At 37.5% G+C, this 25341-nt stretch overlaps 1 protein-coding gene across 8 annotated transcripts in view; it reads left to right on the forward strand.

Moving 5' to 3' along the window:
• The window catches only part of VTA1 (vesicle trafficking 1), a 39168-nt gene that overhangs the window by 12592 nt on the left and 1235 nt on the right, over positions 1 to 25341 (forward strand). For 3 of the 8 annotated variants that reach the window (XM_065057212.1, XM_065057219.1, XM_065057220.1), the window contains 5 exons: positions 6859 to 6986; positions 7651 to 7726; positions 10552 to 10663; positions 16160 to 16335; positions 18178 to 18259. In XM_065057212.1, coding sequence (XP_064913284.1) covers positions 6859 to 6986; positions 7651 to 7726; positions 10552 to 10663; positions 16160 to 16335; positions 18178 to 18259 — 574 coding nt within the window. Of the gene's footprint in view, positions 1 to 6858; positions 6987 to 7650; positions 7727 to 10551; positions 10664 to 16159; positions 16337 to 18177; positions 18260 to 25063; positions 25144 to 25341 lie in introns of all 8 variants that reach the window. The other 5 variants (XM_065057218.1, XM_065057216.1, XM_065057214.1 and 2 more) reach the window with 5 other exon arrangements.

Genomic DNA, 25341 nt, shown 5'->3' on the forward strand with positions numbered 1-25341 from the left:
GAGCTATTTGTGTTCATATGGTGTAGTTTTTAATAATCTCAAAGTAAGCAGTGTGTGAATTTTAAGGTTTAAGTGCTTATTCGGAGCAGAAAGGAGCGTTCAAGAATGAAGCAGCGGTTCTTTTTGTGTTCAGCATTAATGATTATATCTAAAAACAAGCCATAGCAATGCCTGAAGAGTTTGTGTGAAACTAGTGCAACAGCCTTTAGTTCTTCAGAAAAAAAATGAAACATCTGGACTTCAGCAAGGCCTTTGACACTGTCTCCCATAATATACTCTTGCAAAAGCTGGTAGCCCATGGCTTGGACAAGTGTACTCTACGCTGGGTTAAGAACTGGCTGGAGGGCCGGGCCCAGAGAGTGCTGGTGAATGGGGCTGCATCCAGCTGGCGGCCAGTCACTAGTGGTGTTCCCCAGGGGTCAGTGTTGGGTCCAGTCCTGTTTAACATCTTTATTGACGATTTAGATGAGGGGATTGAGACCATCATCAGCAAATTTGCTGATGACACCAAGCTGGGAGGGAGTGTCGACCTGCTGGAAGGCAGGAGGGCTCTGCAGAGGGATCTGGATAGACTGGAAAAATGGGCTGATTCCAATGGGATGAAGTTCAATAAGGCCAAGTGCTGGGTGCTGCACTTTGGTCACAACAACCCCCTGCAGCGCTACAGGCTGGGCGCAGAGTGGCTGGAGAGCAGTCAGACAGAAAGGGACCTGGGGGTGCTAATTGACAGGAAGCTCAACATGAGCCAACAGTGTGCCCAGGTGGCCAAGAAGGCCAACGATATCCTGTCCTGTATCAAAAACAGCGTGGTCAGCAGGACAAGGGAAGTGATCCTTCCCCTGTACTCTGCATTGGTGAGGCCACACCTGGAGTATTGTGTTCAGTTCTGGGCCCCTCAGTTCAGGAAAGACATTGAAGTGCTGGAGCGGGTCCAGAGAAGAGCAACACGACTGGTGAAGGGACTTGAACATAAGACCTATGGGCAGAGGCTGAGGGAGCTGGGGTTGTTTAGTCTAGAGAAGAGGAGGCTTAGAGGTGACCTCATCACTCTCTATAACTACCTGAAGGGAAGTTATAGCCAGGTGAGGATTGGTCTCTTCTCCCAGGCAGTTAGCAATAGGACAAGGGGGCATGGGCTTAAACTCTGCCAGGGGAAATTTAGGCTGGATATTAGAAAGAAATTCTTTACAGAGAGAGTGGTCAGGCATTGGAATGGCCTGCCCAGGGAGGTGGTGGACTCGCCGTCCCTAGAGGTTTTTAAACTGAGATTGGACATGGCACTTAGTGCCATGATCTAGTAAACGGACTAGAGTTGGACCAAGGGTTGGACTCGATGATCTCTGAGGTCTTTTCCAACCCAGTCGATTCTGTGATTCTGTGAACCACTTGTCTCTTACTCGTACCTTGTGCTTCTTGCTATGTTTTATCTCTGATTTTTTAGCTGCTATGAAGAAAATTAACTTTATCTCAGCCAAAACCAGAACACAATGGAAAATCCAGTGTACAGTGACCTCTTGGTGTGTTATTTCATCAAATTTTAATATCTATAATTGGTCTGATTTTCACACTCAAAAGCAAGGTGGCAGAAGAGGTGATTAAAACTCTGAAAGATATTTCTCTTTATTCCCTAAGAATTGTTAAAATGTATTTGATCCATTGTGGTACTGCAGCAGTTAATCTGTCTGCAGTGTTCAGTTACCCCTTTAATTTCAAATTTGGAAAGACTAGAAAATCAGCAGAAATCCATGGTCTCATCTTTCAGTTACTGATAAGATTGTCTGTGTGTCAACTGGTGCTCAGGTATTGGAGTTCATTCTACATAGCCGAGTGGTGGAAGGATGGAGAGAGAACTTTTAAGCAGATCTTATACAGCAGGGGTGTCAAACTCGTTTTCACTGGGGCCAAATGTAATTTTAGGACTGTATGTAGAGAGGTTGGACCTCCACAGTAATTCAATAGCAGCCAGCCATTAACCAGGAGGGGGCACAAAGAGGTGTTGCAGGTCTGGGCTAAGTGTTTCTCACAGCTTTCTGTGTGTTGCCACAATTGATTACTTCAGAGATCAAGACAGAAGCTTACAAACAATACGGAAATTTATGGTAGCAAAGAATAAACTGTGTAGATATATCTGGAAATTATCAGATGTGTTCTTTGCAAGAAACTTCATAATATTCCAAATATGTGAATTAATTAAACACAGTGATTTTGTATCCAAAATGCATATTTCTGTCAGAAATATTTTTACGTATGATTGTGTTGTTTTGGTTTTCCAATAGGTGACTGTTTATTTAGAAGTTTTTAGTAAAATTAAACCAAATTTGCATGATTTTAGGTTCAGATCATGAATCATCATTTAAAACATCAGTATGGCTGCACTGAATCACAGACTGTGTGAAGGGTAGTTTCAAAAGTAAACAACTTGGTTAACTTTAATATTTTTAGAAGCATATATGACTGTCATTTGTGTGTTTGAAATCGTGTCCATTGCACATCAGATCATGTATAGTAATAAGTTATTTTCTGAGTGTAAGGTGTATGCATAGCCTGATGAAATACACATATACAGGGTGTTTCAAGAAAATGGACCCAACTTGAAATCACTATGTCTCTGGAACCACCAACCGCCCATGAATGAAACTTACCTCTGGAAAGGGCTGGGTATAGAGTTTCAAATGATTACTGCTTGATAACTCATTAAACGTTTTGTAAAATTGTGTAATTGTAACATGTTGCCATTGTGAAATACACTGCTTTGAAATTGGGTCTATCTTTTTAAAACACCCTGTATAAACAAATAATTATCTTCCTCAGCTTCAGTGTTTCATTTCAGTTATATAACTTATAAATTGTGGTATACTCACAAGAAAAACAATTACACTTTCTAAAACAGAAATACATTTTTAAAACTGTGTGGAGTATGAGTTTGGCAAAAGTCTTCAAATTCAAAATTCTATTTGGAAGGTTTATATTTCACTACTGAAATCAAGTAACTTTCCTGGCAACATTCTATGTATTAAAAAGTTGGCAGCGATCTAAAAAATATGGAAATGCAGCCTGCATGATTAAATTTCCTTCACACACACAATGAAAAATAACTGCTATTCAGAGATTGTTTTAAAATTTTTTGGCAAAATAAAAGCTGCAGGTTAGTATCATGCAGTGTTTCTGTTTTTGTACTCTAAGGATAACCTGAGATTTCCTTATGTGTGAACAGTAAGCCTATTCAGAAGCTGTAAATCCACCTGTTGTAACAGTTAGAGGGTTGTTTGCTTTACTGACTTTTAGTAGGAAACCTGAGGATTCTTGTACTCTAATGTCTTTGAAAAGAGGTCATTGAATTAGTGTACACTGCTTACACTGAAAATTACAGTAAATCTGTAAGTCTCTAAACCTGTCAAGGTAGGGCTCAGATACTTGGAAAGATGTAATGAACTGCAGTGAAATAACCTTACAAAAGAGAAGATACATGATCAGTCTGACCTACAGTATCTTTATAAAGTGTGCATTACTTTATCAATTGGACTGGGTAGAATCCTGACGCAGGCTGCAGACTGTTGATGAAGGCTGGGAGGCCTCGCATACCCCTAGGGTGAAATTGGTGTGCTCAGCTTACTCTCTGAAATGCCTGTACACCAATGCATGCAGCATGGGGAATAAGCAGGAGGAGTTAGAAACCTGTGTTTGGTCAGGAGATTATGACCTGGTGGCAATTACAGAGACATGGTGGGACAGCACACGTGACCACGTGACTGGAATGTGGTCATGGATGGCTATGCCCTTTTCAGGAAAGACAGGCTAGCCAGGCGTGGTGGTGGAATTGCTCTTTACGTGAGAGAGCAACTACAATGTATTGAGTATTGTCCAGGCACGGATGAGGGGCGAGTTGAGAGTCTATGGGTGAAAAATAAAGAACAGGCTGGCAGGGGTGATACTGTTGTGGGTGTATATTACAGGCCACCAGATCAGGGTGAGAAAGTTGATGAGGCCTTCTACAGACAGCTGAGAGCAGCCTCACAGTCACAGGCCCTGGTTATGGTGGGGGATTTTAACTTCCCTGATGTTTGCTGGAAGGACTACTTGCCCAGCCAGCCACAGTCTAGGAGGTTCCTCCAGTGCCTTGACAATAACTTCCTGATGCAAAGGGTGGAGGAGCTGACTAGGAGAGGTGCACTGCTGGACCTCATCCTCACTAACAAGAAGGGTCTGGTTGAAGCGGTAAAGGTCGAGGGCTGCCTTGGTTGCAGTGACCATGAAATGGTGAAGTTCAGGATCTTGTGTGGCAGGAACAGAATAGCAAGCAGAATTGCAACCCTGGACCTCAGCAGGGCAAACTTGGGCCTTTTCAAGCAATTGCTATGGGAAATCCCTTGGGCAAGGCTGCTTGAAGGAAAAGGGGCCCAAGATAGTTGGTTAGTGTTCAGGGACTGCTTCCACCAGACTCAAGATCAGAGCATCCGGACACGTAGGCAGTCAAGGAAGGGAGCCAGGAGACCTGCGTGGTTAGACAGGGAACTGCTGGGTAAGCTCAAGTGGAAGAGGAGAGTTTATAGATTGTGGAAGGAGGGGCTGGCCACTTGGGAAGAATATAAGGCTGTTGTCAGAGGGTGTAGGGAGGCAACTAGGAAATCTAAGGCCTCCTTAGAATTGAACCTGGCGAGAGGGGTCAAGGACAACAGGAAGAGCTTTTTCCAATATGTAGCAGATAAAAGTAACACCAGAGGCAATGTAGACCCACTGATGAATGAGGTGGGTGCCCTGGTGACAGAAGATACAGAGAAGGCAGAGTTAATGAATGCCTTCTTTGTCTGCTCTGCCAGAGGCTTTCCTGAGGAGCCTTGTACCACTGAGGCCCTAGAGAAAGGCAGGACAATGGAGGAGTTTGCCTCGGTTGGTGGTGACTGGTTTAGGGAGCAATTAGGCAGTCTGGACATCCATAAATCCATGGGTCCGGATGGGATGCACCCGCGGGTGCTGAGGGAGCTGGCTGAAGTAATTGCTGGACCACTCTCTATCATCTTGGCCAAGTCTTGAGAGAGACGCCTGAGGACTGGAGGAAAGCAAATGTCACTCTAGTCTTCAAAAAGGGCAAGAAGGAGGACCCAGGTAACTATAGACTGGTCAGCCTCACCTCCATCCCTGGGAAACTGATGGAACGACTTATCCTTGGTACCATCTCAAGGCACATCAAGGATAAGAGCGTCATTAGAGGCAGTCAGCATGGCTTCACCAAGGAGAAGTCGTGCTTGACCAACCTCTTAGCCTTTTATGAAGATATAACGAGGTGGATAGATGATGGCAGGGCGGTGGATGTGGTCTACCTTGACTTCAGTAAAGCATTTGACACAGTCTCCCACAGCATTCTCATAGCTAAACTGAGGGAGTGTGGTCCGGATGATTTAGTAGTGAGGTGGACTGCGAACTGGCTGAAAGAAAGAAGCCAGAGAGTCGTGGTCAATGGGCCGGAGCCTAGTTGGAGGCCAGTATCTAGTGGAGTGCTGCAAGGCTCAGTACTGGGGCCTGTATTATTCAATACATTCACCAACGATTTGGACGAGGGAATAGTGTACTATCAGTAAGTTTGGTGATGACACCAAGCTGGGAGGAGTGGCTTACACGCAAGAAGGCTGTGCTGCCATCCAGCGAGACCTGGACAGGCTGGAGAGTTGGGTGGGGAAAAATTTAGTGAAATATAACAAGGGAAAGTGTAGAGTCTTGCATCTGGGTAAGAACAACCCCAGGTTCCAGTATAGGTTGAGGAGTGACCTATCAGAGAGCAGTGTAGGGGAAAAGGACCTGTGAGTCCTGGTGGACAGCAGGATGACCATGAGCCAGCACTGTGCCCTTGTGGCCAGGAAGGCCAATGGCATCCTGGGGTGTATTAGAAGGGGTGTGGTTAGTTGGTCAAGAGAGGTTCTCCTTCCTCTCTACTCTGCCCTGATGAGACCACATCTGGAATATTGTGTCCAGTGCTGGGCTGCTCAGTTCAAGAAGGACAGGGAACTGCTGGAGAGAGTTCAGCACAGGGCAACAAAGATGATGAAGGGAGTGGAGCATCTCCCTTATGAGGAAAGGCTGAGGGAGCTGGGTCTCTTTAGCCTGGAGAGGAGGAGACTGAGAGGTGACCTTATTAATGTTTGCAAATATATAAAGGGTGAGTGTCATGAGGATTGAGCCAGGCTCTTCTTGGTGACAACCAACAGTAGGACAAGGGGAAATGAGTTCAATTTGGAACACAAGAGGTTCCACTTAAATTTGACAAGAAACTTCTTCTCAGTGAGGGTAACAGAACACCTGGACAGGCTGCCCAGGGAGGTTGTGAAGTCTCCTACTCTGGAGACATTCAAGACCTGCCTGGACGCCTTCCTGTGTAACCTCATCTAGGTGTTCCTGCTCCAGCAGGGGGATTGGACTAGATGATCTTTTGAGGTCCCTTCCAATCCCTAACATTCTGTGATTCTGTGTGATTCTGTCATTCTGTGTTTGGTTTTTTGGGTAATAAGGTGAAAAATATCTGTAACTATTCCTTCACAATCTTGTAGTTGTGTTCATTTTTAAGAGATTAGTTATTTTGGTTTGTGGGTTTTTTCAAGTGTTTTGTGATTGAAGATGACATTCGGGGTTACTTATTCATAATATTTCTCCCTCCAAAAAGAATACGCTGCCTCTTAAGCATGCTACTTTTAGTATTTGTTATGTTAGAAGCTGGAGATTTGTAAAATAATTAAAGTATGTGTTGTTTCTTTTTAAAATTGTGCTTAGCTTTGTCTGAATCAGCAGCTTCTGCTTGTGTTTGAATTAGATTGCAGAATTGCTAGGGTCTAATAGGTAATTAATGTGGGGTTTTTTGACTTTTTTCAGATGAAAAAGCAATTTGGTGATAATGAAGCAATTACTCAGGAAATTGTTGGTTCTGCTCATGTGGAGAATTATGCTTTGAAAATGTTTTTGTATGCAGACAATGAAGACAGAGCTGGGCAATTTCATAAGTAGGTGAAAAACTTTGGGTTTGTTATCTGAATTAAGGTACTGGTCAGGAAATTTGAATATCCAAACTCTCTTTAATTTGTCTGGAAAGAAGAACTGGGCTTGAATACATTCATTTCTCTTTTATAAAACTTGAGTTGTTACTACTTGTCTCTAGCTTCATGCATTAACTCTGGTATCCTCCTCCTTGTGTTGTCTAAGAGGTTGGTCACCCACTGGGAAGCCTTGTAAAACCCCGGGCTAATATTGAGCTTGACATAAAGCATTTTATAGTTTCTACTGCCCAGTGATATTAAAATAGTTGTTATGATATATTTTGTAGTTTGATTTACAGCAATTACTACAGCATGTTAGTGGCTTTGCTAGGCTTTTTCTAAGATAATACAGGATGTCCTATGTCCTATATTGAACATTCCAAACAAGAAACTAAATGCAGAACATTTGACCAGCTTTAAAAAATACTGAGAACTTTCTGCATAGTTGTCAGGAGACTAGCCAATATATTGCTAAATTTAAACATTGAGAAGTAAGATCTGTAACACCAGATTGAAAGAAAAAAAATTAGTGATGATTGGTTTGAAATAATCCAGTATGTTCTAAAACACCAACTTCTAAAATCCTGAGATACTGACATTACTAATTTAGTGAAATGTTTTCTTTTTACAGAAACATGATCAAGTCCTTTTATACTGCAAGTCTCCTGATAGATGTTCTAACAGTATTTGGGGAGCTCTCTGAAGAGGTAAGTGTGAGGAATATCAGTGTATTATCTGATTGCTTTTCCTAGCACAGGTGGAAGTTGTTGTTCAAGTTCTGTAAAGTTTTTATGATTTGTTGAATATGAACTTCAAAGAACATACGTTCTAATTGTGTAGCCAAATACACGTTAATAAGTCAAAATGAATTGTGTTAAGTATTTCAAATCAATTACGTGTGAAACGTTAGATAACTTTTTTGTTAGAAGGTGCTTCATGACTTTATTATCAGAAATTCAAAGTCAGATTATTACTGTGGGACACATAGCATTGCATTGAGCAAGTAGGAATGATTATGGGGAAAAACTATGGAAGGTTCGTGGCTTTTTCCACCTTCACTTTTTTCACCCTGCAAGCAAGAACTTTGGTGCTAGTAATCGAGGTGGAATTGTGTACAGTTTTAGTTAGAATAAAAATTTTTGGGTTTGCAACAAACCCCACTTTTAAAAGTTAGTGTGCTAAGTTGGAAGGTTATGAATTTACCTCATAAAAATGGCTTACTATCTGGTCATTAGGACATAAATGTTTTAATTAAAAAAATAATCTACTAAAGTAACTAAAAAAGTGCTTTTCTTGGCAGGTAATTTTTTAATCAAATAAGTATTCTAGAATTGGCTGAACAAGATCATGATTACTTTTATTAAGGCACACCACAATAATCTCTTGGTCTGTTTTAAAACAACCTTTTCTGTTAGGTGAGTGATGAGCTGCTGTCTCTTATTCATGCCCCACAGAAGAATTAATCTCAGATATAGAGGAGCAAGTACTGTTAATATAAGTATCCTTTGTTCTGAAAATTAGAAGTGGGGGTTCCTTGCTAAATTAACTGAAGGGTTCATTTTAAAAATGTAATGGTGTAGTTGATAACCTCTGGCAAAGAAAAAAAATTAGAGAAAGCTACTACTGACTCGTGAAGATAAGTCTGAAAGATTGGTAAAGGAAGATTGAAATACCTAGAAAAATAAATATGATACAGCAATGATGCTAAACAGTCTGAGACAAAATCAGGAAGTGCTGATCAAGTGAGTGCTGAATATGTCTCAGGACACCTAAATCCACACAGATAATCTACAAAGATTTTTTTATTTTTTTTTTTTCTCACATGCTTGAGTGTTACAGGCTTCCACGCTTATGCTACTAAGCTGGCGGTATCTGTTATGCTGTTGCTCTCTGCCATATTCTAGATACAGTGCAATAGACTTTGTGAAGTATAATTTGGAATTTTAGTTTATTAATTCTCAGAAATATTTGATGTAATTTCAGTCAGGACTTTTAAAGAGAGATCATTCCATCTACCTCGGTTTCCAAGCCACATTACCTGTGATTATTACAGTGGAAACTGGGGTTCACCAATCCCTTACAGGTGATGATGTTGATGTGAAACACGCTGCCAACCTGCATTGTTCACTTAGCCAAATTATTCCACTCATCCTTCCACATTTCTCATCTCTGTTTATATTCAGCCTTGTTCCTTGAAATATATTATCTCATAAATGTCAGATCTGTTTATTTCTTTTATAACTTTTGATGAAGTAGTTGATTTGCATAATCAGTTTAAGATTTCTCTTAAGATTTGAGAGCTCTTCCTGGATTAAAAAAACACTGATGTAACAGTCTTAAGAGATATAAAGTGGCCCATCTTCATTTCATGTTTTGACATATTAAAGTTGTACCTAAGAACAGTAAAGTATCTTTTTAAAAATGAAATGGAAAATCTCAAAATAATTGAGATTACCTTTTATTTCAATCACTCATGTTTTGTGAAAAGAAGAATCTGTGAAAACCCAAGTAAGATCGTTTTTCTTAATTCCTTTTTCCCTGAAACTGAAAATAGTGAAAAATCATGTGGGGTTGGTTGGTTGGTTGGTTTTTTGGTTGGCTGGTTGTGGGTCTTTTTTAATAATACTGAAGTTACTGCCACAGTTTTTCAATTTCAAACTGTTACCATGAAAATTGAACCAGAAAGGCAAGCAGCAGAGTCACTTCTCACTGCCATTGCTTGACATTGACACAATTTCAGAAGATGAAATTTGACAAAATTATATTGACTGTCAGTGTAGTAAGAAATTTTTTGAGAAGTATTAATATTTTTTCTAATAAATGAACTATTAAACTTGTCATTACCAGTTTATATAAAGTTTACATAAAGTAGTTATTATCATAACCCCTCACTCTGTAGGTAGTTTATGTATTGCTAAAGTCCTTCATCTGATTTTTAGCTAAGTTTTGAAGACATTAAATCGAAATATTGTATGTCCTAGAATATCAGGCACACACTACATTAATCTGCAACTACAGCAGCATTTCTGTATTCATGCTCTTAAGTACACTTTTAAAATTTAAAATCATGTAATTCGAAAAGCTTTTATAATATTGATCAGTAGGAGTAGCATTTTAGGTTTCAGATATTTATCTCTAAAGTAAATAATCATCTAAGATAGTGGAGATAGGAAGTTTTCGTTATTATTTCACATTAGCAATTAATACATAGAGTACTCTGTCTTTCATACTAGTTGGTCCTGGTATGATTTTTTTCCTTTTCCTGGCATGCTGCACTAATTGCAGATCTCTACCTTTTCCTTTCATGCTGAGATCCTGTTAGAGCTGTTCTTTCTGTTTTTGTTTTTTTTTTAATTCACTGATTAATTTAACGTCTGTTGGTTATCTTTAAAAGGATATCAAATGATAGCAGAGAAAGCAGTTTAGTTTTATAATTTCTTCTCGGGCAGTAAAACCCGCTTATATTTCTGTTTTGAATGCATTAGTTCACAGAAGTGAGTGGTTAAAATGTCTGGCTTTTTCTTTTCCCCAGAACGTCCAGCACAGGAAGTACGCCAGGTGGAAGGCAGCGTACATTCACAACTGCTTGAAGAATGGGGAGACTCCTCAGCCTGGGCCTATTGGAATGGAAGGGGAGAGCTTCGGTACGTGTTTCCGTTTTCTTTTTAAAAGACCAAAATGGTGGTAGGCAGAGTTCTCCAGGGAGCACCCTACAGGAGGCGTTGCTTCCCTGTTTAATATTCCATACATGATGAGCCGCCTTCTGCTTTTGCTTTTCTGCTTCTCCTGCTGTGACTTTTATTGCACCTTACTTTTTGATTGACTTATTAAATATTTTTTTTTCTTCCTTCTGTAGTGGAGATTATAATTTTCAGTACAGCTACTATCTGAGAAGACATTGTCATCTTTGGGCCAGAACCGTGCATTTCTTAAACACTACCAACAGTCCTTCTTTTAAATCTGTTCTGTAAAGTTACGAGTTTAGGGAATCTCTGTCCTTGGAGATGTTCAAAACCTGATAAGACACAGTCCTGGGCCACTGATGCTAGCTGACCATGCTGGAATGGGGGGTTGGACTAGATAGTCTCAAGAGGTCACTTCCAACCTCAGCCATTCTGTGCCTAGAGCAGCATGATCTGTGTTAGTGCTGCTATGAGTGAGGAATTGGACCAGGTAACCTGCAAGGAATCCTTCAGCCTTTTTACAATTCTTATATCATTCCGTTTTATACAGAAAAGAGAATCAATGGTTGGAAAGAGGAGAGGGCCAGATAAGAGTGCTTCTGAGGTTCAAATTTAGCCAAAAAAGTGTGAAAAGTGGCTCTCTACAGTGTAAGCTGTTATCATTTATATCTGCGGGCACCATTACAGATAAAAAATAGAATACAATGTCACCATCTCTCCAGCTTGTGTAGAAACAATAACTGTTCCTCAGCAGCAACAAATAGGGTCTTTCTTCATTTTATTAATGTGGAGGCAAAAATAACTGATTTGCTGAAGGCTGCAGAAGAAACTGTTGTAGAACGGAAAATAGAATTCAGACTTTACTCAAATCCTTACTGTTCATTGCAGGTCATTACAAGTGGTAGTGTGAATAGGTGAAGACTGTTGCTTACATTACCAAGTTATGTCTATCTACATGCAACTTTAAAGGGACACAAATGCTGAGTGAGCCAAAATTTTGACATCCTTATTCATAGTGAGCCTGCAGTATCTGTAATTTGTTATTAACTTTTTATATGTTGAATTGTGTTTCATTTAATAAGAGAATTTCTCACACCCTTTTTTTTTTTCTAAGCAATGAAATCAAAAACACTACTTGACATTTATTTTTGGAAATGAACTTGGTAGTGTAGGTGTCCATAATGCTTTACACAACCAAGGCAAAAATTTTATGCAAATCAATTTTTATTAGAAGAATCAGTAGAAAAATGTCAATTCTTGCTTTGTGTATCAAGAGAAGAAAAGCAGCATTGTTTGAATGGATGACTGGACCTTCCCCATTCCTTTCTGCTTGCTCATTTTCTTCCTCCCCTTAAAAGTGGAAAAAGTCTGTTTAAACAGTGAAACTAGGTCTCTGTAGCTTGACAAATTACCTTTTTTTTTCCAAAGTGTTATTTCCTTTGTGATTCTTGAAAACCATACTGTAACTCTTAGAGATGTTTTTATAGTAACGTAGGCATGCTTTATGCAGTTCTGCTGTTGGATTTATGGATAGTTTTGCCAGGATGCACCATCAAAACCTTAAAATAACACCCTTGATTTATTAATGCAGTTGGAATATGAGTCTTAGAGTACACATAAAGGTCACTTAGCAGTAGCCCTAGGTCATCCAAGAAGATTTGATACTAATGGAAAAAAATGAAAAATGTAATTTCAAATATGGAAAAGTTCCTAAATGGTCACAGTATAGCCATAGTAAAATACATCAGATGTCACCACTTTCACTGCAATACATAATATGTATTGTACATTTATACTGCAGAATTCCAGGAAACCTGTATAGTCCCAACTAGTAGAATGAACACCATGTCAAGAGTTGATGGATTTTTGAGTCCATTTCTCAATCTTGGTAGTTGGGAGGAGAACGCAAAAACAGTGTTTCAATAGAACCTTCCATTGTGCGTCTTTTAGCAACAACTCCAGCTTGAGAAAACCAGTGCAACAGAATGAGGAGAATGTTTTTTAAATTCAAATTAATAGACGATGCCAAAAGTATTGCCTTTTTAATTTTGTGAACTCCATAAAATAGGAATCCATAGATCTGGAGGAGTCTGAACTCCTTAAGAATAAAAAAAATTGCTAGTTTTAAATTTAGTGCTCTGGGCTGCCGAAGTTAAGTCATGATCAGTGCTTCCTTGTACTAGACGAGGGAATGCTATTACATGAAATTATCTTTGAACTGTTGGTTATGGGGCCAGGGGCATCAACCATATTCCACAAAGTCTTGCCTTCAATAAATAAATAACAATTAAAAAAAACCTTGAAACAAACAGATAGTCTGGGTATACTGTGGCTCTAAGGAAAATCCAAAGAGCATATGGATTCATTATGCTGGGAACCAAGCACAAAGGCTGATGCAGTTCCAAGACAAGAAATGCAGCTGGATCTGTAACTGAATGTGAAACAATTGTTTCACTGTTTCAGAGCCTCATTTCAGCATCCTTAAGCAAATTGCAAGGCACTTTAAATTCCAGGTTAATACTGCTTTATGATAAATTAATTCTCTATTTTTCCTAGTGTTCATTCCTGTTCCCTGGAAAAGATTTGTTTTTCAATAATGTCATGGATGTTCTAACTACAGAACTTAAAAACAGTTTGTTAAATTCAACGTTCTTTTCCAGCAGCCTGAAATCCTTCTGTTCAGCACTACTGTTAAAAGTCTGCACAAATACTGCAAGCACGTATCTCAAAATGGTTCTCATACTTTAATCTTTGATAAAGAATATTTTAAGTATTTACTTTGTGGAAATAATAGTTACAGTGCTTTGATGACATTTGAGCACTTTAAACACCTAAGAGGAGTTAATTTAAACAAAGCTACTTTTATGTTTAATACAGTGTAACTTTACCAATTGCATAATGATCAAATCAAACAGTTCAGTTTGATCTCTTGATAGATATGCCTGATTAAAAAGTATATTACCCTTTTGTGATTTTTGCCTGTTACTGACACTGTTATTAAGAGTGGTCATTTTTTCCCATTGCTTTTTTGTTTATCATATTGCCGGACTTTAACTATTTGAGTTTGTACCTTCCATGGCCAGTGTTGCCTAGAGCACTGCGTTTTTACTGAAGTGACTAGAGGCCAAGCTTACCCAGTGGGGAAGCTTGAAGCTGAAACTGGGAGTGTCTTGGAGAGAAGATTGGGAGGTAGTGCAAGACAGACACAAGTATGGGGGCGAAGGGTTGCAGATATGGGATGTGAAGTCCTTGTGCAGGGAAAGATAAATCAGAATGGGACTGAAGAGACAGATAAGGGCACCAGGAAGCCACAAGGGGGCAAAATAATGGAATAAATGCATGAACAGTTTAAGTCAGGACAAGAACTTACAGGTAATTTATCTAAATTGAGATACTAAGTACAATGAAAGCATGTTTTCTCCCACTGCCTTGTTTTCAAAAGTGGCTTAGTAATTTTTACAACAGCTTTTCCAAAGTACTGGTTTCAAGCAGGCACCCAACATGAAAAATCCAACTCTATGGCTACAATTTGATCAAGCTATAGATAATTGATAACAGTGTTACAAAAAAACTTGGGCAGCCTTACCTTCAGAGAGCATGATTAGTGTTGTGTGTTAACTGTTTCATTAATCTTATGTACAATTTTATTTTCCGAAATAGTCTTCAGAATTTTTTTTTACTTAGCACCAAAACCACTGAAAAGTACAGCATTCAACCAATTACTTGTTCCTATCATTGTTATTATTTAAAAGGTAGCATATCTAGTGTTTACTTTTGAATCTCATGTTGTGTTTTAACACATTTAATTTTACTTCCAAACATTTTAGCCACATGATATTGCAGTATGATGAGTTACTAGCAAAAAATACATCCTTTGTCTTCCAGAAGTCTGCCATACATTTGCGTATTTCAGAAATAGCTTCATAAAACCACAGCTTGAATAACTGGTTGCAGCAAGTGAAAGTAATTTTCACAAGAGAGACATACAAAATTTTAGCATGTTCTGTGTTTTCATATTAAATTTTGCTAGCAGTGCTTGACACTCCTAACAGAACTCTGCTTCTAGGTTTCTTTGCTTTTTGATACTTTTAGATAAAGATTCTTGATATTAAGACTGTGGATTTGAAGGATTTGTGAATTTGTGTAGTAATACTCAGATGTTCTGAATGAAAGTAAACTACTACCACTTTTCAATATAAACTAAAATATATTATTTACCTGTGTATTCATTAATGTCCGGTAAAAAATGTCCTAACAAGAACACTGTTGATTTTGCTCTGCATTATAGCCTTATATTGTATTAAATATTATTGTGAATTAGAAGGCGTTTAGTAATTTTTAGTAAAGGTAATAACCTGAACTTTTTCTGAGATGAAAAGGACCTTACATGGGAAAAAATTCTGATATTTGTAATAGTAGACTGTTTAATTATTAAGCAGGAGAGGTGTTTGCATAACACATAATCTTGTGTAGTTGAAGACCAATGTGGATTTCATAAAGAAAAAGCATCTCTTTCGCCAGCTCCAGACACACAGAAGTTTTGTGGTCCTGTATTTGTTTTCTTCCCATTCAAGAACTAAAAGTTAACAAAGCCGTTCCCAAAACTGTGCTCATTCCGTGTGACATTATTGATACAGATGAACACACACATAGTAAAAGAAAATTGAACTGAATTCAAATTAAGGAGCAGAAATCAACCATATTCTAAATTAACTGGGTCTTTAGCATAATAAAATTGGACCATTACTTTTGCAGCCTTCAAAGCAACATTGAATAAACCAGACCAGAACGTTAATAACATGACTAGGTTGAAAAATAGTATCTATGCTCTTTGTACATGCTATGGAATATATTAAACCTCATTCTTATAGTGCATTACATACTGTGTTCTAGATACAGTTATGACTCTGCTAAGCGGCATTTCATTTTCTTGTTTGGTATTACTTTCCCAAAGTTCCCCTTTTTTATTATTTATTTGTGGTTAGTTTAACTGATACGGGATAGAAAGATTGGCACTGTCTTTATTTTTATGAAGAGTTTGTAAGGCAAATACAATTTTCCATATTCTGGTTTGTGGATATATTAAAATATAGATTACTTCATATTTGTAGTATCTTGTTCAACTACTGTGAATGCAGTACGTGGAAGTATGAGGGACTGTAGTAATGAGACATATTGCTTATATTCACACCAGTAATGAGGTGATCTTTCAGTTTAAACAGAAGAAGTCTTTGAAAGTGAGTTTCTAGATCTCTATCCTATTGTATGTTGCTTTTTACTTTGTCAAATCAACTGTTTGCAGTTTGGGTGGATGTTTTATGTTATGCTGTGCTGGCAATTCAAGTTTGAAAAGAGGTTTTAAAAGAAAAATTTGAAAGAAGTTTTTAAAAGAAAGATTAATTTTTTAAAGTGTTTGTACAGAAGAGTTACAGTAATTCCTATTTTGTGTTATCTTAGCAGATGTTGAGAGGGAAGAAGCAGGGTCATCTTCTGTCCATAGTGGAACAACTCAACCAGCATCATCATCTACGTATGAAGCTAACAACATACCGTCTAGTAATTACACTGGCATACATATACCACCAGGTGCCCATGCACCAGCCAACACTCCAGCTGAAGTACCTCATAACACAGGTAGGGCTCAATCACACACAAGAAATCCATGCCCTTATTGAGAGGTGAATTCTAGCCCTCTTTCTATTACATATAAACTGAATAACATAGGTATTCTATAGCAGAAGCAATTTCATAAATTAACGTCATAAAAATGCCATCAGAAATTTTTTTTATTTTTTTTTTAAATACATAATTCATATTTTGGAGCACTTTGCCAGAGAGATGTGTACGGATGGAAAGAGTGAATGTTCCTGCAGACAGAATGTGTTTTTTCTTCTCTGGGTTCATGTGTTGCTACATCTATACTGTAAAGCACTATTTATTCGAATCTTTCCCTTGATAGATGAAATTAGATGACTTCATTTCATATTTAGCTTTCCCTGTGCAGATCGACCGCTGTTCTTTATCTGGGAACATATCCAACATAGTGTTGAAACTGTTAACAAGATCACTATAACAGTCATGCCTGATGTGCCATTCATACCCTTCTTCCATGTGGTGTATGCTCGTTTACCCATACAAGTACTTTAGTGTGATTGACCTCAAACAATATTGTTAATGGAAATTTTGTCCCTACGGCTAAACATATTGGCTCCTACATGCTTTTTATTCTGTGTCATTTTTGGACTAAAAACCCAGTTCTTAAAAACTCAATGTTCTTCCCAGTTGCCTTACAAAAAAAAAGGCTGTATTAAATGATTTGTGAACGCAACTTTTTCACCTCATGTTACCTTTTAATTAATTATGTTTAATAAGACTGAAAAATTAAAGCTCTTGATTTAAATCCTGATGATCCTTTGATTGTTCAGCTACATTTTAATATCACAGAACATATGAGATGTTTTTGTCACATAGCCCCTCCTTTTACTTTCTCATTTTAAAAATGCTTCACCTCATGAAAACTTCAGGATGCTCTTTTTTCAGCTTTATCAAAGGGAAATCCTTCAGATAGGTGGGGTTTTTTGGGTTTGGGAGGGGGACACTGTTGTTTTTTTACATTCAGCCTAGATAAACATTTAGCTCTTTGTTTTTACTGGATCTGAAAATTATGGAATATGTACCTTGTTAGAATACATTTTTTTCTTTGCATTACATAGTTTTAACCACAGCCATCATTCCATGAAATAACAGATAATTTAGAAAAGTGATTATACCATCTTTCCGACATAGCAGATGTTGTAGAAATAACTTTGTAAGTCTGGTATGTTCTGGACATACTGCAAAAAATGTAGTTTTGGAATAATGGAAATGAGTGTCTAAAATGTGAACACAAATTCAAGAATGCTTCACAGTGTAAAGTGCTGTTTCTTCTTCTAGCATCACCATTTCCCTTTTAAATCCAGTTAGTTTTTTTGTTCTCACCAATTGCTTTCAAAGGAATTAGGAAGGAGATGGTTTGCAAGTTTGAGATGGCAGGCACAGGGTTTTAAAAATACAGTAATGGAGACTCCCACTGATATTAAAAGGTATAATTTAAACTTCAGATGTAAAAGTTTATTCCTAGTCTTCTTTAGCAGGTTTTCCTCAATGTCTAGGGTAATCAGTGTCTTTTGGACTAAGTGTTTGCTTTGTTGTTCGGTTTTTTTTTTGATGCTTGAAATTAAATTTCTGTGAAATACTGTATTGATAAAATGAATGACAGCCTGTATATTCTTCTGTATTATTTTATAAAATATTCATAGTCTGAAGTGAGGGTTTTAAAATGTTATAAACTTTCAGAATTGGAAAGCTATCGGCTGCTTAATTTAAAAATAATTTAGTTATTTGGTTTACCTATTATGCTTTCTTGTTTTGTCTGCTTACTTTTTAAGTCTGTAAGTAAAAATAATCCAAGTTCAATTTTTTTGCATTGATTTTCTGGAGTGACAAGTAACACCATTCAGCCTGCTGCTCAGAATGTTCCTCTAGTCGATCCTTCCCTTTACAGTGCTCAGTCTGCAGGTAAGGTGGTGGCATTTGTGTTGTCTGTACATGGGCGTGCTGTGTCCTGTGTGTCTCTCCTGCACTGAAGAAGGAAGTTTGAGAAACAGTGTCATCGTTATCTGAATGCTACTAATTCAGAAACTTTGAAAAGAATGGATGTGGTCTAAACATTGTGTTGCTAAGAGTTTGATAGTTTCTGAGAGCTTTGCTATAGTGTATGATTCATGTTGTTGATCTGACTTTTTTGAACCAATGAGCTAGCATTGTGTTAGCCTTTTTTATTTATGTTGCTTCTGAGATGAGGTTCTGATATACTTAGCAAAGCCTACATTCCTGATGGCCTTGACGAATTGTATTTTGGTAGTTAATACACATTCTGCTTACTTAAAATTTCTTCTACAGAGTCATTATGTAAGCTATTTATTCACTTTATTAAATAATTATAATATTCTAGCGGTGGTTTTTGTTGTGGCATAATTGTTATGTTTGCTTGTTGATTATAAGCAGTACCTGTATTAAATGAAATAATTTTTAAGGTACTTCTAATGGTTGCATTTTAATGTACCATTTAATCAAGGCTTTTATCTTTTAAAATGCCATCTGTCTTTCATGTTAAAATAACTGATAACTTACATTACATGTATTTCATGTCTGCTTGTATATATCATACTTCAAAGTGCACACATAAATGCTAACCCTAGGGAAACCATGGCCTGTGAAATAGCAGTGACTGTCAGTAAAGCTGGAATCCTCCTATATTCGAAGTTGAACAGGGATATGCAATTGGACAAAGTATTAACTTTTCCAGGAATTCTTCTCTCTGTGGAATAGAGATAATAAAAAGATAAGTTACATCTGGTTGCAATAATCAGATTTTTGTTCGCCATATAACATGGATGTTGAGTGAGAAGGAAGTCTAGAAGTCCTAGTATGAAATCTGTTCATATTCTACCCTACAGTTTATCCTTACCAGGGAAAGCTTGTAGTGTATATAGTTGATGTTTTAAGTCCCAGATACAGTCCTAGATACAGTCAAATGTAGCCTGTTATGACTACTGAGTTTAGATACGTATATTCTTGTATATTGTCACTTAAAAATAATTGTGTTAGATATTTTAGTTTATTATGTTGTTGAAGAGGGTGTCCATGTTAAAATACCAGCTTTGCTGAAAAAGCTTTTTTTTATTCAATCACAGTAATAGGAGTTTAGTTTGATTTTAGTCTACTGTCATAAGAATGCTTAAGAATGTGTCCATTGTAGTAGATAAGGAAGCCATTTTTGTAGATGATGTCTTAAAAAGATAAAAATAACGAAATTTGCCTTTGATAGAGACATATTAACCTTTAGTGTTCTCTTGAAGAACGAAAGACACATCCTTTTGTTTGTCTAGTGTATTACTGTAATTTCTCGTGATAGTTAACTCATTTTATTGAAGACAATACCTCAGACCCATAGCTGAACTATTTAAACTTGCTGATAGTCTTTGGGTTTTGGGGGATGTTGGGGTTCAGTAGCTCCTTAACCTAAACAGCTGAAGGCTTTACTTAAGCTTTTCTGTAGTAACTGCTAGTTGGAAAACAAATTTTGTGTTTGGCAGGAAAGCTTTTATATTTAACCAGCTTATCATGATACTCTAGACAGTCATTCTAATAGGTTTTTGAATAACTATTCTGAAAATTTTAGTCATCATTGTTTCTTGTTTCAGTGTTTAATTTTATTTGTAAAAATGTCATGATTTTTATTTGAACTTTAATTCTTCATTATGTATTACAAGTTTTATTATTCAATGTCTGGATGGTATCAGTGCATTGCTCTCTCTAGCCACTTACCTGGGATAACTTGGGATAATTTGGTTTTAAAAGTACACAAAGAAAAAGGAAATGAATTAATTAAGATACCCTGAGTTTATGAAAATTCGTAGCAACTACTGTCCTGTAATTAAGAGATTAAGACCCTTACTAAGCAAAGTGATGAACTTGTAACTTGATCTAAGCTGAGTATTTGCATGCCTGCATTCCTCCTCTGTACATCTGTTGTGTCACTACAAATTTGGGTCTTGAAACAACTTAAACGGTTACATCTTTATGAGGGAGTTTTGCAAAAGTGCACCCTGAGATGTGATACAGCTTATACAGAGTCTCAGTTCTCAAAGTTTAGAAAATATGGTGTCAGTTATGCAGGAGTTTGAGAGGGCATAAGGGATGTGTGAATCAGCAAAGATACAATAATATTTTTGTTTGCATGCATAGAATGGAGAAGCTTGAGAGCAATGTTAGGTGTTTGTTCTTGCCTGTCACCATCCTGTCATGCATGCTTGGTCATTACCCAAAGCATTGTCCCTTCAGCTGTACATGTAACAGCAGATGTCATTCTTCTCTTCATGCTGCTCCGGAGTCCTTTTTGTGCCAACAGTACTTTATTCCACAGTAGCCTTGTTCCCTAACCTGCAAGTAGATTCATGAATTCTGGATCTCATAATGGACCTATTACACTGTGCAACCTAGGAGCCCTCCCCAATATTTATCTAAAATATATATATATTTTTTCAGGCTAGATCCTGGCTGAATATTGAGGTTAGACTTTGGTGTGCACCATTCCTATGCAACTGAAGTTTCCTTTGGACAGGAAGGAGGAATCAGTGTTGCCCTCCAGTAGATCCACAGAGCTGGCACAGTTCAAAGTACACTTGCTCCACGATTTAGACACGATGTCTGTGTCTATACTACTAAATTAAACATGCTTGTAAATATTTGACACTGAGAACAGCTGGCACAGAACCACTCACATCCATACTATTAAACTTTTAAACGTTCTGAACAAGGTAGTTTGTGAAGGCTGCCAATATTGCCTGGTCTCTACCCTGCTCTAACCACAAGTCGTGCCCAGGAATTGTTTGGGAAAATGTGAGGTTGCGTGGGCCAAAACCATACTGGAGTCTGTTCCAGCAGTTTGACAGTGTAGGCAGTCAAGTTTGAGTGCTGAGATGCATTCCCTGGCACTGTTGAATGTACTAGTATAGTCAAAACCAAACAGGATATTCCACATATTCCTACAAGACTCTTTCTGGTAGTAAGATCAAATGTATATTTTTAAAATAAATTATATATTTTATTTCTTTCCTGTAGCACAGGAGAAGCAATTTGCTTAATGCTATGATGACAGAGAAACTTTTGGTGGAGAAGAGTGGAATATTTTATCAAAAGAAAATTAAGTTAAAGCAACAGTATTCGTTTGATTTTAGTCAGTGTGAATCCTTCAATAATTGTTGTGTTCTGTAGGAATAGGTTTCAGAGTTTAACAGTGAATTTTTAAAGTGTCAAAGCTTATGCAATTAAGCATTTGTTAATGTCTCTGACAACAGAATGCAGAGCTACACAGCAGCTTTGTATAATGTATGCGTGCACTTCTCTGGTGTAGTTTGCTTAAAAAATTTATTACCCCTAGATTTTGTGAACACTATATGCATTCATGGTTGTGCTGCACAGAGTTTTTATAAGTCTTCTTATATTACCATATGCTCCCTTCCACAGGTGGCATAGTATAGAAAAACCATTTGTCTACTCTAGTTGTGTGTATAATCGTGTTTGATTTTCTACACACATAGTGGAAATAATAATTTGACTTTGCATGTGTTTTCATGATCCTAAGAAGAAATTTTTGAAGATTTGTATTTCAAGTATCTTCAGTGCTTTAATGGGAAAAAAAGAGCATCTTGTTTCAAAAATCATTTCAGTTATCTTTGCCATCACTGGTTTTATACATCAAGTCACATTATTAAAATATTCTTAAATCAGCTGCCTTGTCTTTGGGCAACTTCATAAAAGGGAAAAACATCTGATGGATAGAAAAGGATGCCAGGGATAAGCAGATACATCATGTAAAATACATGTCGTTTTCATTTCAAAACTGCTTTTTTTCCCAACATGATTTTCAGCATTTCTAGTCAAATCGCCTTTAGGTTTTCACTTTGTGTTCCTTTTAAACTAGAAGAATCAGATTTGATTACATTAGTTGTGGATTCCATATGCCTGTCATATTTCAGTAGTAAATATAACTACTGTGCTAGTAATTTCAGATTAACACAGAGGCAGGTTTATTTCAGGATAAATACAGTATACTTTTCCCGTCTTGATGTTGTTCGGCGTTTTTAGAGCTCAGAATCATGGGATGTTTGAGATCGGAATGGACCTCTGGAGGTCATCTAGTCCAAACACTCTGTTCAAGCAAGGGTCCTGTAGAATGAGTTTCTGAGGACGATATCCTTTGTGTCTTCCTCTGCCCCTGCGCTCTCCCTATGGCTTCATTTGCAGCACCAAAGGCAGAATTTTGAGAAAAATGTCACTGTTAATTCAAAAGACGGCTTTTGAATCTCTTCAGGGACAGAGACTCTGCAGCCTCTCTGGGAAACCTGCGCCAGTGCTCAGTCACCCTCACAGTAAAAAGTCGTTCCTGAAGCTCAGACAGGAACCTCTTGTGTTTCAGTTTGTGCCCATTGCTTCTGGTCCTGTCATGGGCACCACTGAAAGGAGCCTGGCTCTGTCCTGTGTGCACCCTCCCTTCAGGTATTTATGTACATTGACAAGATTGCCCTGGGCCTTCTTTTCTCCAGGCTGAACAGTTCGGGCTCTCTCAGCCTCTCCTCGTATGAGAGGTGCTCCAGTTCTTTCATCATCTTAGTGGCTCTTCAGTGAACTCTCTCCAGTCTCTCTCTTGTACTGAGGAGCCTAGAACTGGCCACAGCACTCCAGGTGTGGCCTCACTATCTCTGAGTAAAGAGGATCACATCCCTCCACCCGCTGGCAACACCCTAGTACAGCCCAGGATGCTATTCGCCCTCTTTGCCGCAAGAGCAGGTTATTGGCGCATGGACAATTTGGTGTCCATCAGGACCCCCCAGTCCTTTTCTCCAAAGCTGCTTAACTGTTAGAATATGTAAATTGAAGTCAGTTACTTTTGTGGTTATTCCTTTGATGTAAGTTCAGATGTTATAGTTAAGTTTCACATTATTTTGAAAACCCAAGAACACAGAGCTGTTCTATTTCTATTCTATTTGTCCATTGTGAGGTGTTGACTTCAATAGGAGCTGAGGCCACTGAGCACATCAAAAGATCAACACCCTTACTGTGTAAACTTTGGTTTATAAATTTTAAATTGTTAACTCTTTTTCCTCAAGTTATGTCATAATAGCATCTGAAGTGGATTTCATAATAAATAAGGCTCTATGCCAGCAAAACATTAATAGAGCTCATACTGTAAAAATAAGATTAGACTGGTGAATTTAGGCTTCTTTCCAATAAATTAGTTGAATACTGGACTGATGCCTTGGACAGTTTTTAAAGAATGATTTTGTAGTTTCTTTTGGCATCGTAGCATAAAGTCACTTTGAAGGGAACTTGGTCGTTTTAATTTCTTAAAGATGTTCAGTAATGTGGTCGCAGATTGACCCCAGCTGCTTTTAGTCTGTGACTTTATTTAGGTTGCAAAATAACCTAAATGTGTGTTCCTTTGTTTATGCACTCCCTCACACATATTTACCCACATGTATATGCATTTTAAGAGATTTAATGTGGCTTCACTTATTCAGCAGTAAACTAATATTCATTGCAGTGATATTGAGCCCACCAAGTTGTCATGCGCCTCAAAATTCAACAGTTATTTTGTGGTTATATTTATTTATTGGAGGGAAAATAAATAGACTCTAGAGTATACTTTAAAAGTTGATAATCTTAAGAGCACTTACCTTCTTTTTATTGGGATGGGGTTGTTCTGAAAACCAGGAGACTGGTCTAGTTTTTAATATTCCCAGGTTTTCCATTTCGTTTGTTCAAAGGCTGTTCTTAAATAATAAGACTGGGGAAAGGAAAAGCAAATACAATCAACATTTTCTGATAAGAACTGAGATTCTTTGGCAAGTGTTCTCACAGTATTGCTAACAACAGCTTTATTTTGAAAGAAAGAGGTCCATCTGACTGAAGTTGTACCATAAAAAAGCATTTAAGTATATTCATTTCCTTGCTTAAAATTAGAAAGCTGTACTTAGAGAGCTAAGTCTTTAAGTGTTTTCTATATAAAATCTGTTGTGCATTTTTAAATGCATTTTTTTCTTAATCTGGGAAATATGTTCATTGCTTATAAGATGCTGTGTGGGAAGCCTATTAAATAAATACATAATTATTCAGTATTGCGTATAATTATTTGTGTCCAAAAATATCAGTCTTTTACAAGTTACATTGTTCTGAAAGAGCATGTGTGAAGATTTTACAATTTATCCATAGGTTAATGGAGTGGCATGGGATTAGTTTTAAAACTGCTAATGAACTTGTGGCTAGAAGAAGGGACAGTGACATAATTGTGCTTTATTATATGCACACATTAGTGACGCTGTTCGCACATTAAAACTTCTGCCAGTTAGGGCGTAAGTCCCTACTATACTTTGTAGTACACTGAATATTTGAGGGTTGCAGAATTTCCAATGTTTTAACTTATGTCAAGAAAATATTCTGATAAATAAATAATGATTAATTGTTTTATACTATATCATGAGAGTATTTTTTGCTAGCATTCACCAGTATTACAAATATGGGCACATTTAATGGGATCAATTTTGTTTTCAGTCACCTTAAAAAAATTGGAAATGTAAACATTACTTGGATAAGCCAGAAATATAAAATGTGTAGAAACATGCCAGTGAGAAATGCTCCTACATTTTGAAAAGTAATTCCATTTGAGAAGGAACAGTTTCTAACTGTGTATTATTCCTGTAGAAGAGGGCAGAGTAATTCTACTGTAAACACAAAAACCACTGTCCTTGTTTCTTGCAGGTTGTAATATGATTACAGCTAACTTATGGTGGTTAAAAAGCTCTTCTTTGCTGCCTTAGATGAAGAGATCTTTCTCAAAGGTATTGACTTACTTTTGAAAGGCACTGGGTCATACAAATTACCAGTGTTTAGAAAGGTCCTCTTATAGTTTTCAAATGCCAACAGCAAAGAAGTTGAGCATTATATGAATGGAAAGAAAAGTGAACAGAAGAACCATGCTGGTTTGGTTTTTGTAATATTACCACAAGTATTAGCCTGATTTTCATAATATTACCACA

The sequence above is a fragment of the Columba livia genome, chromosome 3 (assembly GCF_036013475.1).
Source record: "Columba livia isolate bColLiv1 breed racing homer chromosome 3, bColLiv1.pat.W.v2, whole genome shotgun sequence".
Taxonomy (NCBI): domain Eukaryota; kingdom Metazoa; phylum Chordata; class Aves; order Columbiformes; family Columbidae; genus Columba; species Columba livia.